General features: G+C 37.1%; 1 protein-coding gene across 1 annotated transcript in view; it reads right to left on the bottom strand.

Annotated features, from left to right (window-relative positions):
- Nucleotides 1-1,647: 1,647 nt before the first annotated feature.
- The window catches only part of PRKACB (protein kinase cAMP-activated catalytic subunit beta), a 66,183-nt gene continuing 50,469 nt past the window's right edge, over nt 1,648-17,361 (bottom strand). The window contains exons 4-10 of the mRNA XM_084210926.1: nt 15,386-15,484; nt 14,292-14,374; nt 13,656-13,782; nt 11,411-11,506; nt 9,828-9,950; nt 7,609-7,773; nt 1,648-3,937 (exon numbers count right to left, since the gene is read on the bottom strand). Of these exons, the coding sequence (XP_084067052.1) occupies nt 3,812-3,937; nt 7,609-7,773; nt 9,828-9,950; nt 11,411-11,506; nt 13,656-13,782; nt 14,292-14,374; nt 15,386-15,484 (819 nt within the window). The 3' untranslated portion in view covers nt 1,648-3,811. The remainder of the gene's footprint in view (nt 3,938-7,608; nt 7,774-9,827; nt 9,951-11,410; nt 11,507-13,655; nt 13,783-14,291; nt 14,375-15,385; nt 15,485-17,361) is intronic.

Raw genomic sequence — 17,361 nt, 5'->3', positions numbered from 1 at the left:
GTGGTCAAACTCTCTTTTTTTTTAATACCATTATACAGATCCAGATCAGCTATATGCACCTCAGCTAGAGAATGGAACTGATTTTTTACCAGTTTATTATAGAATGGTTCTTCAATTCTGATCTAGGATAAGTCCTTCTTATGCAGGAAATCAGAACAGATTTGAATGACACCTTCAAATCTGTGGCTCAGCATGCTGTGCTTGTTTAGGAGCTGTAGTAAAAGCAGAAGACAGTATTTTTGCAGTTTTTTTAGCTCAGCTTTAGAAAAAGTACAAAGGTCTTTAAAATGTAATGTAGCAGTGGTACCAGGAAACCAAGAACACAAGACCGCAGTCGCAGGCGTACAGCAGCACAAGCACAGAGGCCACAGCTCGGCTCACACAGTGGGAAGAGGAGGAGCTGCATTACAGAGCAGGCACCAGAGCCTCTCCAAACACCACTTGCAGAAAAAGCCTCAAGACAGACAATGCCAAGACCATGAACAGTCTTTACTTCTATCAGTTGTTTCACAGCACAATGAGACACAGCACAAAGTTTGTACAGCGGGATCTGCAGACAGTTTAAAAACAGGCAATTATCTTTAATAAAAAGCATTGGCTCCGAATGAAAATAAAATAAAGACAAACAATACTGAAGCTAATGATCATCTTGCTTGCTTTTGATTGTCTAAGAAGCCCAAGACTTCCCATAGTGCCTTTAATGTTCTCCACATCACCTTCTCCAGACACCCTAGTTAGTGTAAAGCTTACTGTGCCCCAACTCATATGTGTAGTAGGTTTCACAACCTTTTCCTCTTGCTCTCAAACCCTGCTCACATGTGGGGAGGTGCAACAACTGTCATCATACAACATTCTGATTCACAAAGAAGCAGCACAAGTGTTGTACATAATTTAATTTGCACTTCTGTATATAAATGTTTACTATTGCACACTATTGCAGCACTTAAAAACATCTAATTATTTGCAAAAATTAGTAAAATACTTTAAAGGATTTAAAAATAAGGGTTTTAATGCAACTGACAAGATAATAAAAAAAGCAATTTACTTAATGAGATACAATCCTTTATGTTGGAAATGAAAGTTACATACAACTAGAGTACAATTAAAATATACCATATAGTTCAACACTTAATTCCTCAAATGTGTAAAATTAACAAGCTTCTACTGTCATAGATATACAATTTTTCCATATTGTGAAAAGGATTTTTCAAATTAAATACAGGTAACATAATATTCTGTAGTTATATTTCATGACTGTGTTTAAATGAGAGGGTTGTATAATACTCACATTGTCAAATGTACTCACTAATGCCTTGGAAATTGCACACTTCCCCTCCTTTTCCAAAATAGAATCTCATTTCCATACTGAAGTCTATTATGCCATATTGGAAAAGTGTTTTACTTTCTAACAGGATTTTCATAAAATTAAAAAATAGCATAATATCATGGCATTATGATGACTTTTCCACTTCTGCCCGTGTAGAATTTAATCTGGATATCAGACAGACATGTCAGAACCAATTTCCTAGACTTTTGTCTTATTGTACACGCAAGATGAATGATTACAGTATTTTACAGAACAGAAAAATCTTTGAACCTTTCTAGAACTATAAATGTAATGATTAAAATTAAAATCATAACAGAATCAAATTGTGATCTTCAACATTTATTAAAATCTTTTAAAGTTCATAAACGACAACAAAGTTACTGTAGAATTTATCGCATACAGCTAGCATACAGCAGCATGTCCTTGGTCTAAATGAAATACAAAAGATTTTAACATTTTCATACAAAGGATTTCTTTAAATTTATTAATGTGACGATATATCTTTGTTACATAAAATTTGCTACAGCAAAGTATCTTATACTTTTCTTGCATGTATGTAAATATGGGTGGACAAAGACTGCATTCAGTGTCAGCCTCCTAATGACGTTGTGCAAAAATGCTCAACAACCTAAACAGACAGAACATTGGGTGGTATGTTTCATATTCTTTTGTAAAATGTCTACAAAGGCCTTTCTTTTAGGAGCGTCGTACAGATTAAAAGGAAGGAATGCCAGCTGTTTATTTGCACTGGCATTCAAACAAATCCAATGGCTATGTATCAATGTAGCTCATTTTTTAAAAAAACAATTCATCCTTGTATGCATGTAAATTTTTCATAAAACATGAGTCTAGTTTAAACTTTTAGATGTGCTGTTTTAAGACAGGTCACTGAGACAGCCAGAACCAAGTGTTCAAATAAAACTACTATGAATAAGTTTAAAAGCAACCCCGAAAAAAGTGCTGAGCCGCTGATTATTAACATTGAAATAAATGTGTAAAAGTGCCCAAAGCTAGCACATGGTAGCAATACCTTTTAAGTCAGTTGGTGAGAGTATACAAAACATAATTAAACCCAAATACTTGTATCTGTGTGACCATACATTCTGATTGATTGAAAGAAAGTAGGTTAGAAATGAAGACACAACGCAACTAAAATAAAACTCAGCTGTTGCAGTTTTTAAACTTGATCTCTTTTCTTCATGAATGAAGTGCTGTAATTAAAAAGAAAATGATTGTAGCAGTACTCCATCCTCAGTTTACTAATATAGTATACCAGAATAAAAACTTGGCAATAACCTCTTATTCTTAACAGCTAACAAAAAATAACCGTGTTCATCCAGCGATGCCTCTAGAACATTATTTTGCATTTGCTAAACCATTTGTTTTTCATAGCTAATGGCAGAGCGCATTTTGCTTTCTGTGGCATGATGGTTTTTATTCTAATGGATGCCTTTTTTAATCAAAAAAGGCTTGAAGCAAGGAATACTTTGGGAGCCAAAACATTGGCTACTTTAAAAAAAAATAAGAAAAAAACAGAAGAAAAAGTGAATCAAAATGAATTCTCTACAGTACTGACCAAAACTTCCTTTAAGAGTTTAGGGTTCTTGATCTTAAACAAGCCATTTCACACCTGCCAACTGAAATGCTGGTAAGTTGACTTGGTTTAATATGGTCCAAAGTCTAGACCAGATGGAATTACTCCCTCTCATGAGACTGTAAGCTTTCCACGGTACAGCCTGGTTGTGGCAACTTGCCTACTGCCTAGGTGGGAAATACAAAGGAAGGAGGCAGTGACAAAAACTACAGGGATGTAGAAAACCAAGGCACGGGGTCTAGCTACTGTCCCCTACTTAAGCCATCCAATTGATTCCACTGAATTTTGGTCAGCCTCCAGGAAGAAATGTTTTTAAGTTAATTTAGCAGACATTTATATGGCGATAAATACTACCTTCAAAAATGCTAAAAATGTTGGCTAGGTTTAGTCTGAGCTACTAAAAAATTATTATAAATTGTAGCATCAGACACAAGACAGACATGAATTATTGGCTGGCACAGACTAGAAGCAACATTTATCTTTCACTTCAGTCTAAATCACACTAGCCGCAACACCTTCCATTTCACTCACACAAATAATACATTATTCAAAATAAAATGGAGCATTCTTGGGTAAAAAACTACTTCATTTCAAAGGGGGAAAATGAACAATACACAGAAACAAAGAACGACAGAAACCAAAGTTAAGTAGGAAAGTGGTCTATTATTCTGTGTTACTGCACAAACAGTGCTTGCTTAATTGTGCCTAGTTAGAAGGGTTGGTGCAAACTGCACACATGGAAGATGGCAATAAAGACCTCAGTCAGCTTTGTGGAATGAAGTAACTAGGTAACTGTTTTGACATATGATGGTCTCAGCTCCACCTCATCTGTTAACAGAGTGCAAAGATCCCAATGTGAGCCCTGATGTCATCTTGTCCTCTTACTCCTACTAAAAATCAGCAAATTCTTTTGCACATTTTTCTGTTAGAGAAGCACGAATATCTTCTTCTTCATAGTCATCAAAGTTGCTGGTATCTCCAGGACCTCTGCACTTTGGTATGAATGGAGCTTCTACCTGTATTGGTGGGAAACACAAAAAGGCACATGAAATGTTACTGGCCAAATACCAGTAGATTTAACATTGTAATAATGAGCACAGCAATACTCCCAATTACTTCTCAGATCCTGCCAAGAAATCAGGTATTACAGATTTAAGTTGTGGCACATAAACAAAACCAACCTAGGAAGGTAGAGGCCTAGATGTGTGAATCTGAATTGAAAAAGACTAATCTCTTGCTGACAGGCTCAAAACAAAGATTAGTCCCCTCCTTGCAGAGGCGATCCAGCTCCTTCCAGCTCGTTAGCACAGGACATGGAGTACATTGATCGCCACTACCACTACACAAAATCTTAGGAAAGTCTGGAATGCCTCCCCCTCCTACTTAATAACACTCTTCTATTTTCAAATAAAAACTAACCTAATACAAGTGGAAAATAATTTGTTCTGCTTCTTTTATGAAGTTCCTCCTAGGACCTAAGTGAGAAGTGAAAGCCTTCTAAAAACTAGGCCACAATGAGACACAAGCAATGACTTGAAGGAGTCACTCAAAGACTATACCATAAGGTAAGCAAAATTACAACAAAATTATGCAGGTGATGCAAATTTAAATCTGGAAACACAAAGTAATCACTATCTTTCTCCCAAACATCTCAAAGACTAAGTGTGCCAGAGGCAAAATGGTGGGGAAACAATGAAATGGGGCAGAGGATCACACCACACTGTGCCCCCAGGTAGATTGCTGATGGTCAGGGTGTGCTGCATGTGTAGATCAGTAAATTAAAGAGGTACAGCACAGACTAACAAAATTAAACTCCAGACTGTCGGCAATACCATTGTACACTGCCAAGAAATAACAGTAACTCGTGCATTTGTGTGTGCAATTGTCACGTGTATATCCTCTTATTCTTAAAACAAGATATATGTTTCAGCAATTTAGCCTGAGTGAACACATGGTCTGTGTACATACCTAGCCTACAAAGCCACACATTACCAGTATCTGAATTCTGTCTCTGTGTCTTAAATTGATTTTCAGTCACTTTCTTACAACAAAACTCAGAGCACAGAAAATAACTCATTTACTGCTTGAACTTTAGAACACTTTCAAATGAGACACATCAGACCTTTTCCTGTTATCTTCACTATGGAAATTGCTAAAAAGAGATTGCAGGAGATAACCCTGGTTTTTAGTGGAAATACCTGTTTGGACCTAAGTACAATCATCTTATCAGGCAGCGTGTTAATATATATGGAAACACATAAAGAAAGGAAGACTTGATGGTATACCATGCAATGGGTGAGCAACAGACTGGTGATCTGTCACTAGTCGGGCTTTGTAGGGCTCAATTCTTGGCCTGGTGCTCTTGAACATCTTCATAAATGATTTGGATGCAGGAGTGGAAGGGATACTAAGTAAGTTCATAGATGATAGAAAACTGGGAGGAGCTGTTGACTCCCTGGAGGGCTGGGAGGCCCTGCACAGAGACTGACAAATTCAAGGACTGGGCAATCAGCAAGTGTATGAAGTTCAGCATCGGGAAGTGCAAGATTCTGAACCTGGGATGAGGCTACCCTGGATGTACTGACAGACTGGGACAAGAGGCTGGAGAGCAGCTGTGGGAAGGAACCTGGGGGTCCTGGTTGATGGCAGGTTGAGCCAGCTGCGCCCTGGCAGCCAGCAGGGACAACCATGTCCTGGGGACATCAGGCACAGCATCACCAGCTGGGCAGGGGAGGGGATTGCTCTGCTCTGCTCTGGGGTGGCCTCACCTCGAGTGCTGGGGGCAGTTTTGGGTGCCACGATGTAAGAAGGACATGAAACTATTAGAGAGTGTCCAGAGGAGGGCAACAAAGGTGGTGAAGGCCTCGAGGGGAAGCTGTGAGGAGCAGTGAGGGCACTGGGTCTGTGCAGCCTGGAGGAGACTGAGGGCAGACCTCACTGCAGCCACAACTTCCTCGGGAGGGGAGGAGGAGCAGCAGGCACTGATCTCTGCTCCGTGAGCAGGGACAGGACCCGAGGGAATGGCCTGAGGCTGAGTCAGGGCAGGGTTCGGTTGGATATCAGGAGAAGCCTTCGCCCAGAGGGTGTTTGGGCACTGGATCAGGCTCCCCAGGACAGCAGTGACCACACCAGCCTGCCGGAGTTCAAGACGTGTTTGGACAATGATCTCTGGCACATGGTGTGACTGCCGGGGTCCTGTGCAGGACCAGGAATTGGACAGGATGATCCTTGTGGGTCCCTTCCAAATCAGCAAATTTTGTGATTCTGTATCCGAAATACTAAGTAATTGACTGGTTTACTTATGACCGTAGCATTAAAAATAACAACAAACCAACAAACAAAAAACCCAAAAAACCCCAACAAGAACAACAACAACAAAAAAAGACAAAACACCACCAAAAAATCTCAACACAAAACAAAACAAACAAAAAAAAAAAAACCACCATAAAACCCCAAAATCATTCACATGACATTAGCTGCCAAGGAAAACTATGTTCACTCAGGAGAATACATGCTGTGGTAACAGCTACTATAAAAAACTAGTATAAATCTAAGGTTTATTGCTGTATTTCTGTGACTACTTGAATGACATTACAATCCATGCTGTTGTTTCAGACCCTATTACAGTATTTATTCTTTATAATTAGAAGCTTCAGACTTACTTGGTATCAGTTTTCACAACCCTTTAAATCTAGCAATAGCTATTCTGACTCTACTACTTCTTAACATTTAAAAACATTTATTTATGTGAAAGTTATTCACTGTAGCAGTACACCAGCAATGCTAAGAGTATTTAGCACAGTATTAAAACACTAATAATATGGGGCCTGTTTGTTCCCAAACAGTGTACTGGCAAATGAATCTTGGTGCATATAAATCTGCCTTGCAAAGAGGCATTAAGAAAGTGAAGAACAGAAAATTAGAATTCCACAATGAGGAATATTTTCTTAAAAATATCTATACTTAATGCAAGGAATACAGGATGCATTAATTGTATCTTGTCTTCTAGTAATTAATACATTAGTGATTAATTCAACAGCTGTACTGTCAGTTTGTGTAGCCAAACAACCAGTTTCTTTTTATAAACTATTGTTAGTATTTAGGTTTAGCCCTTAAAATGCTCCAGTCACAGCAGAAAGTTCATGCCTCTATAGTCAAGACTGTTAGCATTTCAAATTCAAACCAATTTCTTTAAATATTATCATTTATCTCTAGTTTTTTTTTACAGAAGGAGCAGGTTGCTTTAGGAGAAAAAAGACTAGCTCTAGCTTTGGCATGAGCTTCTCCACACTGAAGCACAGTCTGAGTGCTAAGAGCTAGCTGGAAAGGAAAACAAATTCATTTCTGCTGTGGAGGAGTATTTATAGATGCCACTATAGCAGGGGTTAAATAAAAAGTGAGAGAGGCAGGAGATGCCTTGTCCTGAGATAATCCAGAAATAGACTAATGCACAACATGTGTGTTAAAGAGAACGTGAATGTACACAGAGGTCCGGGCCAGAATACCCAGAAGGAACAAACATAATTCAATCTATACATATCCTTTGGAACCTTAAAAGATTAAACTACTTTCACCCTTTCTCAATTTAAAGTCCCAGATCTATGGAATAAAAATTAAACACAATAATTAGAAATTTTACTTCAATCCTTTAAAGACCAGTAATAGTTTTGATCAGGAAGGGTCTTACCTTTCTCTGATAAATGGCAATCCAATCTGTAGTTGCAAACCACTTGTGATTCTTTATGTCATTTACACCATTCTTGAGATTTCCATATCGTTTGGTCAAATCTACTTGGAGTAAATTTCTTAGAAGATCCTTTAGGTCTGAACTGAAGTGTGATGGGAACCTCACCTAAAATTATACAGCCACAACATTAAAAAACATGATACAAATTTGATTCTTTCCCCTGTGAAGGGAAACAACTTGACACAAAGGGAAACAGTAGGGCAATTTTCTTTCTTCTAAAATCAAATCAAGCAGGAATGCATGAAGAGAGAGATAATTATTGTTGCACATGTACTTCTGTTTCACAAAGCCTTTATCGGTAGCATTACACTGCCTATCTATGATTTCTTGAACTGGAAGTTTCCAGGGGGCAAGATATTAATTTATTGTAATAGTGATCTAAAAGGTAAGTTGAACTTGGTGTTTTAACAACAGATCATCTCAAGACAGTGTCAGCTATTTTCTAGGTATAAATTTTTAGATTATATTATATATATATATAACAGAGGAGACACAGTATATAGCATACATATAGCATATAAATACATAGATATGCTCTGAAATAACTGTATATTCAGCAATCATATATGAAAAAGCAATCATATATGAAAAGTCAATCTGGAACATTATGCTGTACTGCAATCTGTTTCTCATAACTAAATGCACCAACATCAGAAGCCTTACATAACAGCACTATTTGAAGACAGCACACTAGTGACTTGCAATTCATTCAAACCTGGCTAAAGGATATTTGAAGATGATTCGTGGGATGTAATTACAAAGGGTTTTTCTAACAAATGATCTACTGACACCATTTGAGTTGGCAGAGAGAAGGAAGGGGAGAAGAACAGGCAGAAAGCTGTATTTGTCATCCTCATAGCCTCAGTGTTTGACACTCTCGATATTGAGCTGATCAGTTATGATGTAAATACAGATCATGGAATTACTTAACATAAAAATATTTCAAAAAATCAAGAAGTCCAGTTATTAAGGACCCTGCTTCAGTTTACCTACTAATATGGTTCTATTGTAGATTATGAGAAATTCACAGGTTTAATGACTATAATATCAAGACTACTGAGAAGTAAGGAAATATTAACTCAAATTTTAAAGTAGAGAACTATGCAAATGAGGTAGAATAAATGAAAGACCCCAGGTTATAAACAGCTGCTAGCTGAGGACTGAATTACAGTTTCCAGAGTTGATATCCAGTGCTATTTCTGCTGTAGTCCATCCATGGGCTCAGTAAAAAAGGTAGATAACCTTTTGCAGACATCAAGCCAATTAGATAAAACTACAAAAACTGCCCAACATTTTGTTTTTAGTTTAGAAGAAAAATATTTAGTTTAGAAGAAAAATAAAAATATGTCCTTGTAAATTAATTCCCATATATTCATGGACACAGCTGAAGGTTCACAACATTAAAGCCTTTCAAAGAGCAAGCACCAACCACCTTCTTTATTAAATAAGAATCAACCTCAGTGCAGGGGACCACAGGCCTACTGAGGTACTGCCCTTGACTGGAATTACAGAAGCACCTGAGATGCAGCACAGCATGTGTCTATGTAGGGGCAAGGAAGAGAACAACTGTAACAAATCAAATGAGCACAAAGAAACAACACTGGCTGGCAGGGGAAACAACAGAATGACGACATTTTGGTGCTATCCAGCACGCTAAGAGATATTAATGAAAAATAAAAGGGAAACATTGGAAACACTTTTCAAAACTTTTATATAACAATGAAAGCAAAACAACATTAGATATGTCTACCTATAAGACTGTGGAAGTAAAGAGACCTAGGAATGATGGACACCCTTCAGGGCTTCTCAAAAATTGCAAAAAACATTGAGAGAAAATAGCTTAGGCAAATTAAGCACACAGCTAAGTAGTTGCTAATAGTCATTGGATCAATGTAACCCAAGCATAAAAGGATATAATACCACAGTGTCTGTAAATTTAGTAACTTGCATTTTAAATTTGAAGGCAGGGAACAGATTTTTATAACTTTGGTTTTCAAGTAACAATGTCTGTACTTATGAAACGTACATTACAAACTCCTCCTAGGTCCTTTTCAATTTGCTCACTGTCTAGTGGTCAGTGAATTCTGCATCTCATCCACCAAAAACCAGGGTCTATAAAAACAACTGTGTTTGTGGAAACACCCAGAGCCTTAACCCACCTTGCCAGACACAATCTTCTCGTAAATTTGAATGGGCTGATCTGCAAAGAATGGGGGATATCCAGCTGCCATTTCATAGATTAACACTCCTAGTGCCCACCAATCCACTGCCTTGTTGTAACCCTAAACGAAAGGAAACATGCCACTGTTAGTACAGTTTCTAACACAGGTTAGGATTTTCTGTATAGATCTATATATTTATGGAATACAAAGAAAGCAAATACATTATTGATCATATAATGCAGAACTTACAACCTGACTCCAACCAAACTGGCATTCACAGATTCCAACAGCAATACACTTAAAACCTAATACAGTGATGACAGTGAACCAGTGATGGAAATAAGGCATTTTGCACACATTCCTGTGATGAATGTCAGTGATTTCTTTACACTCCTGTGTAAATGGGCACAACTCATTTATTTAAAATCCAAACAATTTTGTTACACTGATAATTCTTCAAAGCTTAAGGAAATTTTATTATAACAACATACATAACAACACTTCCTATATTGTACACTGTCACCATTTCACTTGATTCTCCACATTTTGGAACATTCAGTTTCACATGTAGTTTAGTTAATTAGTTGTCAGAGTAATTTATGATCTGATCTTAAAAGCCTGAACCTTAAACCATTAGTAGATCATATTCAATGTTACAAAAGACAAAGAAACCACCAAACCCATCTGTTTCATATATGTTCTCTGAGATTTTTTACAAAGCTCAGGGCTCAGACCCAATCCTTCAGGAAAATCTATTGTGAAGACATTCTAGTAGACGCATTGCAATTTCTTCTGCTGTTTTAACTGCACAGGGGAAAAAAAACATGCAGACAAACTTTTTTCCCCCAAACAGAAGTATTTTTTGTTCACTTGTGACAATCTGCAAAGGGTTTTAATTAAAGCACTTGTTAAATGTGTACTTTATGCACTACAATTGTTTTATAGCATAAGCAGTGCTATATTTTCCATTTGTAAAACATACAGTGCTACAGTTAAACAGCTACAGGAGAAATAATATTTTTTTATGTTGGAACACTTAATGCAAGTAATGGACAAACAGATCTACAGTCAGCTTAGACTACATGTACTTTATGTGTAAAGCCAGTGGATTTTCATGTTTGATTCGATGTCAACTGCCTTAAACCTGAAACCCTGCAACTAGTTATGTAATGACTACTGATTCATCCCCTACACAGTTCTTTTTACCTCTGGAGTTCTTGTTCTGGTGTGTTAGCACTTCAGAATGTAATCACTAAGATTTGTTCTTCTGATAAGGATGTTAGTTAAATAACCTAATTACAGGTTCTTTAAATCTCTTTGCCCCTAACAAGTTATGTGGCAAGCAATGTAGAAAATTTGGTACAGTTATGTGAAAATTCCTTATCTGGCATAAGTTTTGGCATACTAAACAAATATTTACAATGCAATGACTGCACTTTGTGTCATTTGTCAATCTGTCAATTGACTAATCAAGATTTAATTTTTGGAAGTATCAGCAACTGTTTATCCCTCAGAGCTTGATAATTGGGTGAGAAGCCTTAACTACATCAAATGCATGGCTGAGTAATAAGACAAAGTACCTTGCTGAGAATTATTTCAGGTGCCAGGTATTCTGGAGTCCCACATAACGTCCAAGTTCTGCCTTTTACTCTTTTTGCAAAGCCAAAGTCCGTGACCTGTCATCAGAAGAAATAAATTGATTGTAAGTGCATTGCTACAAAGAAATTCAAAATTAAGTACTTTAGAAATATTTTGGAAAGCCATTTTTTACAGGGGAAAAGTTTGTTTCTCAAATCACATAGTATCATATAGTCAGATGTACCTTTATTACTCAGTGTTCCTGGTACTTCTAAGTCAGATAAATAGGTCTCATGATAAAATTAATAAAGAACACAAAATATGCATTATCACCCTTACACCAGTTTCTATTTATCATTTAAAAATCAGTGGAAACTATGGTTTACTAATCTTCCACATGTACTGCAATTACATCATTATTTTTTCTTATATTTTAACATCAGACTGTTTGTAATGCTGAGAATTTGAAGAATATAAACAAGATATTTATCTTTTCCTTTAGTTAACAAATAAATGAATCACAAAAAGGGTCAATATATCCCCCAGCCTTGTAAACTTTGAATTTTATTGCATAAGTGTATAAGGGTCATATGTAAAATTAGTGTGGGAATAAAACAACATAGAAGAGGTCTTCCAGTAACTTCTAATTCTGAGTATCTTTGAAAGCATCACCAGAGTCAAGTTTGTTTATCTGAGGCCTGAGGGGGGAAAATGTAGCAATAACTGTATTCACAAATGGCAAGTACTTGGACATTATCAATTCCTCATTTCACTTGTCATGTTTTCTACAGTAAGTTTTCAGAACTCTGTATGCAATATCGTACTGTCTGTGTTTTTACCTGGACCATATTGTGGAATACATACAGAACCCAGGGAATTACATGTGGAATTCTGGGGTCAGTTTCAAGCTACTAAGTCTGTGACTGTTTCTCTTGTTTCCTCCTTCTTGGTTTCCATTTCAACCCATTCCTTGAGAACACATACCGTACCAAATGAGAATCACTGCTAATTATACAATAACCCTGATGTTGCTGTACGTTCATGTCAAAACTAAAGAAGCCAAACTATCAAGGCTTTTTTTCATTTTTGGTAGAAACAACAGCATTAGCAGCTGGAACTGGATGGAGTGGGTGACATGCTGACTGGAGAGACTTGCTTCAGTCAGCAAAGAATCATTTCTGTGTTTGGGAATGCACATCAGTCTATGCATGAAGAATACACTGCAGACACAGGACAAATAGTAATGGCTTTAAAATACAAAAAGAAAATGAAGTTGGAGCTGCAGCATCAACATATGAACAAAAACCTCCCTCTGCCACAAAAACACAAAAACATGCTGTTCCACAGAGAGAGCTGCCAGCGCTGGAGTAAAGCAGTCACAGTAAAGGGAGTAAACCAGCCATACATTAATGGTGCTCCCCAACTGTGTTAAAGAAACTTGTACTGATCTTCTCCCTACAGTGTTATCCTAGACCCCATGCAAAATCATCTTACAGTTATAAACAACATAAGATATGAATCCTTTACACTTCTCTCAAACATTTTTATTATGTATTATCTTGTTTAGATTCTGCTGTGGCAAAAGGTGACACAATGAGGGAAGAACTTCCTTTTAAGTTTAAGGACTGCACAGCATTGCAGAGTGCTTGTTGCTGCACTCTGCCTTCCCATTTGCCATTTAGCTAAAAACACAAGTGATAAGAGGAAGATGAGAAGGTGCCACGAGAGGCTGTTGTAAAACAAAAGCTGTCATTTGAGCACTGCAGTGCGGACCTCAACTCAGCTCCCACCCAGCTGTCTGGGAAGGCTAGGACTCTCCAAGGGTGGGATTCATCTGATGGACATTAAGTACTATCATATCAGGACTAATAACTAAGCTGGTTTTCCTAAACTGCTTATACAGATAGTGCAGGGAAACAGACATTTTAGGGGATCTTTCATCTTGTTCTAGGGCAGATGTATAAAATAGGTCAGATGAACAGAGCCATATAATCACCTACTTCTCACCACAGACCCCAAGGGAAATCCTGACAACTGGCTCAACTGCAGACAGCTCTACTGTGCATACTTAATTTTAGTCAGAGGAAGTGCAACCCAAGGGTTTTAACCATTACTAGACAGTATGGCGTTTGAATGCTCCACACAACCATGCTAACAGACTCTTTATTCTAAACACATTTTCTCAAATTACCTAAATCTACACTGCAAGACAAAACTAGACCCCTAAATATATGAAGAAAATCATACCTGGATGTATCCTTGCTGATCAATTAAAAGATTTTCAGGCTTTAGATCTCTGTAGATGAGGTCTAATGAATGGAGGTACTCAAATGTTAGCACTATCTGAGCTGCATAAAACCGTGCATGTGGTTCACTGCGAAGAATTGAAAGAATATTAAGTACCCCAATGCAAAGCTAAGGTACCAAAACAACCACCTAAATGTCAGGCATAGACAAAGTAAGTATCTTTTAACTGGTTCTTTTACTGTGCAACAAGAAAAAGCAAAACCAAACAATTTCAGAATTGATACATCCTAAACTAAAGTCTTGCAGCTAAAATACACATGCAAATTTAGATGAATGTACCCCACAGTGCAGAGCTTTGACTTCAAATTTTACTTTTAGAAACTACCATGAATTTCAGTGACAATATGCATAGGAATTCCAAGATTCTATCAAGTACAGATCACAAATGCCTGTATTAACTAAATGAAAAATAAATAGGAGTTCTACATGCCTGACTAATTTAAGTCCTCTGAACAAGAGGCAAACAAACTTAACCCTTCAGAGTTTTTTTTTCAATGCTAACAAATTTTACAAACCCCTCTTCCCAAATCAGCAAATTAAGCCTTTTAAAAGGAATAGTGTCATTAATACTCTTACCTGAACCTTCCGATTCTTCTTAGATGTGAAAACATTTCTCCACCAGGAACATACTCCATTACCATGTATAAATTAGAATTGTCCTAAGGAAATTCAGGAGACAAGTAAACACACACAAATATACATTAGGCACGCTATAGTCTCTACAACTCCTGCATGGAGTACATTTTATTAATGAATGAAAATGAAAAATTGTAGCCATCCAATGACATTGACAAATATAATGCAACATAGGTAGAAATTCTTGAAAATCTGCAAAGGAAGCATCATATATCTCAAAAAATATATTTGAAAGCAAATCTGATAAAGATAATTAGTGAGGTCCAGACGCAGACTGGTAAGAGACCTGATGGATGAGAGGGTAAGATGCCTACTGCAAGGCAAGACCTTGAACTCTTTCAATACTTATAACTGACAACCTGTGGTATTCTTGTCTCCACAGCCCCTACCCCAAACCTCTAAAGATTAAGGTAGAACATGTCTGTTCATTTAAAATGTTAAAAAAAAAAAAAAAAAAGAAGGCACATATCACTCCCTAAACTAGAAAGCTTCTCAATTTCTTTGCAGACTAACTAGTATATACTGTCATTAAATTCAAAGCTAAGCTCAAAGTTGTGACCTTAGCTTCATGTTAAATCTGTCCTTCATAGTTAAAACTGTCATTAAGACCTGCCTCAGGTATAAATCTCAAGCAAAAAGATCTCCATAACAATTACAAATTTACCATTCTATACAGTGGTACAGAAGACACGCTTTGATATCTCTCAAAGGTAAAATGATGCCTTAAGGCTCCCTTGCTGTACAATCCACCTGCCCTCCAAGAGAAGAGAAAACTCTGAGGAGTTTCACTTAATTTAATTTTTATTTTTTTATTTGGAGATATCCTTTCAAACATTACCTGATGAACCGGGGTATATGAAGTGTACACGAGTGCACTCCACTCCTACTCAAGCCCTGGCAACAGTGCCAAATGAAGCATCTTTGAAAACAAAAATACTTGAACTATTGTACAGTAAAAGTTATATGTTTTAATATCCAAAGTGTAAGCATGCACTTCCCTGAAACCCAACAACTACTTTGAAAGAAATTACTACCTTAAAAGAATACTCCAGTTTAACAAGGAAAGGAAAGTTCACCGCTTGTAATATCCTCTTCTCATTCAGTGTGTGTTCTATCTGCTTCAGTTTGACGACCTAGGAGAGAAAAAAAAAATCTTCAGCTTAAGTGTGATATTTTATAGTTCTTGATAAACTTTTTGTGCTAAACAATTAGTTGAAATCAAATTTGTAACTTTACAGAAAAGGAAAAACCTTATGGATTCCTAGTACATTAACAGAACCAAGAAAGGATTAAAAAGTCTAATAACATTTTAAAGAGTTGGCAGACAACTCTACAAATAGTGTTTCTTCCTACTTGCTGAGTGTAAGAGTCAGTAAGGAAAACCTGTCTGCATTTTCCATGAAAGGCTTATGTTTATTATGGCCATACTTTCTCAGCACTTCAATAAAATCCACTTGATCTTTGGACCCTTTGCTACAAAAGGCAGGAAACTGTGTAGGACACAATTATGAATTTTGTTACCTGTGAAAAGAAGTAAACAGGCTTATGTTATACAGCTCACACATCAGTGACAAAACTAAGGAGAATACAAATTCAAAATCTCCAGTTTTATAAACAAGTTACTTCATATAATCCACTAAAATGTCAGGCTGCTAACAAGACAGCAAGTGGGAGGCTTCTGATCATTCTTTCTCAGCAATTAATAATCAGTTTCCTTGTGTTAGGCCCCAAAAGTGCATAATGAATTATATCCATTTTATTTAATCACTATTGCACAATTTATCTATAACCCATTTTCAGAATGGCATGATTTCCAAGTAAAGTTAGGGTTTTTTTCCTCATTCCATAGGAAAAGAGAAGGAAATGTACATGAGTGATCAAAACAAGTCTGCTTTTATGTCTGCAAATCTAACTGCTATAAATAAGAGATAATCAAGACACTCCAACCCTGAATGAAATAGTATTTAAATTTAACTTTTAGAAGCAAAAAGTAGTACCTGTAAAAAACCTCACTACTGTTTTGAAATAAAAATCATACAAAGGAAAAATGATTTAAAAAAATTAAACCTCTTTTGAATTCTAGATCTTCAGGGTACAAAAAAAGTTTTGCTCAAATCAACTCGTTTGTGGGAAGTATCTCCTTTATCCCTAAAAGTGCTGGAAAGATCTTGTCTATCCAAGCAAGAAAGCCAAGGCACTTGTCTGTGAGGTGTTCAGCTGCAATGCCAGACCAGACTTCACTCCTGCTCCTGCATCTCCTCCCAGTGAGGTACTGGAGGGGGATGGAGCAACACTCCAGGCCCCAGGCTGAAGCTGCTGTCCAACTGGGGCCTCAGACCCAGCTCTGTTCCCACTTCAGCCCTGGCTCAGGGCATGGCCAGTGTCAGCTTCCCATATACCAAATGGTGTCTGGTAATGGCAGATTCTACAACAGCTTGTTTGTGCCCAGGCTCTTGTTCATGAGTTTTTTCTTTCTAAAAACAATCACATAATTAAACTAGCCAAGCAGTGGCATGTTACAGCCCTCCTACCTCAAGGCAGACAAAGGAATAATATTCTTACACAGAAAACTCCTGGCTGCATCAACATCTATTACATTATTTTTCATGTTCAATGAATCAAGCATGAGATTGGATAACAAAGACATACACTGGATGCTTTCCCTTTTTTTCAAGTAAAATGGAAATGAAAAATAGTCCTGTCAGGTTTGACACTAAAAGGTAAGTTTGTTTTAGTTTCTGTTGGTGAGACCATTATAAAGCATCCTTCATTAAATAATCCATTATTCAAGGTCCAGGACTGCAACCACATGTAAAGAGTACTGGAACTGCAACTCAGGCAGAACAGTCTGACTGTGTCACTGCCACAGTTCCATTACTTAAAATTACTCAGAAATGTAATAATGCCTAGAGTGCAGAAGTTCACACTGAGGCAATGCTGATTTTGAGTTTTGTTTGTTGGTGATTATTAAGTTCCCTTTGCCAGAATAATATTGTCTTAGTATGACCTT

Source organism: Fringilla coelebs, assembly GCF_963513975.1.
Source record: "Fringilla coelebs genome assembly, chromosome: 9".
Classification (NCBI taxonomy): Eukaryota; Metazoa; Chordata; class Aves; order Passeriformes; family Fringillidae; genus Fringilla; species Fringilla coelebs.
Note: the sequence above shows the minus strand (reverse complement) of the source record. Positions and strands in the feature narration are given on the sequence as shown.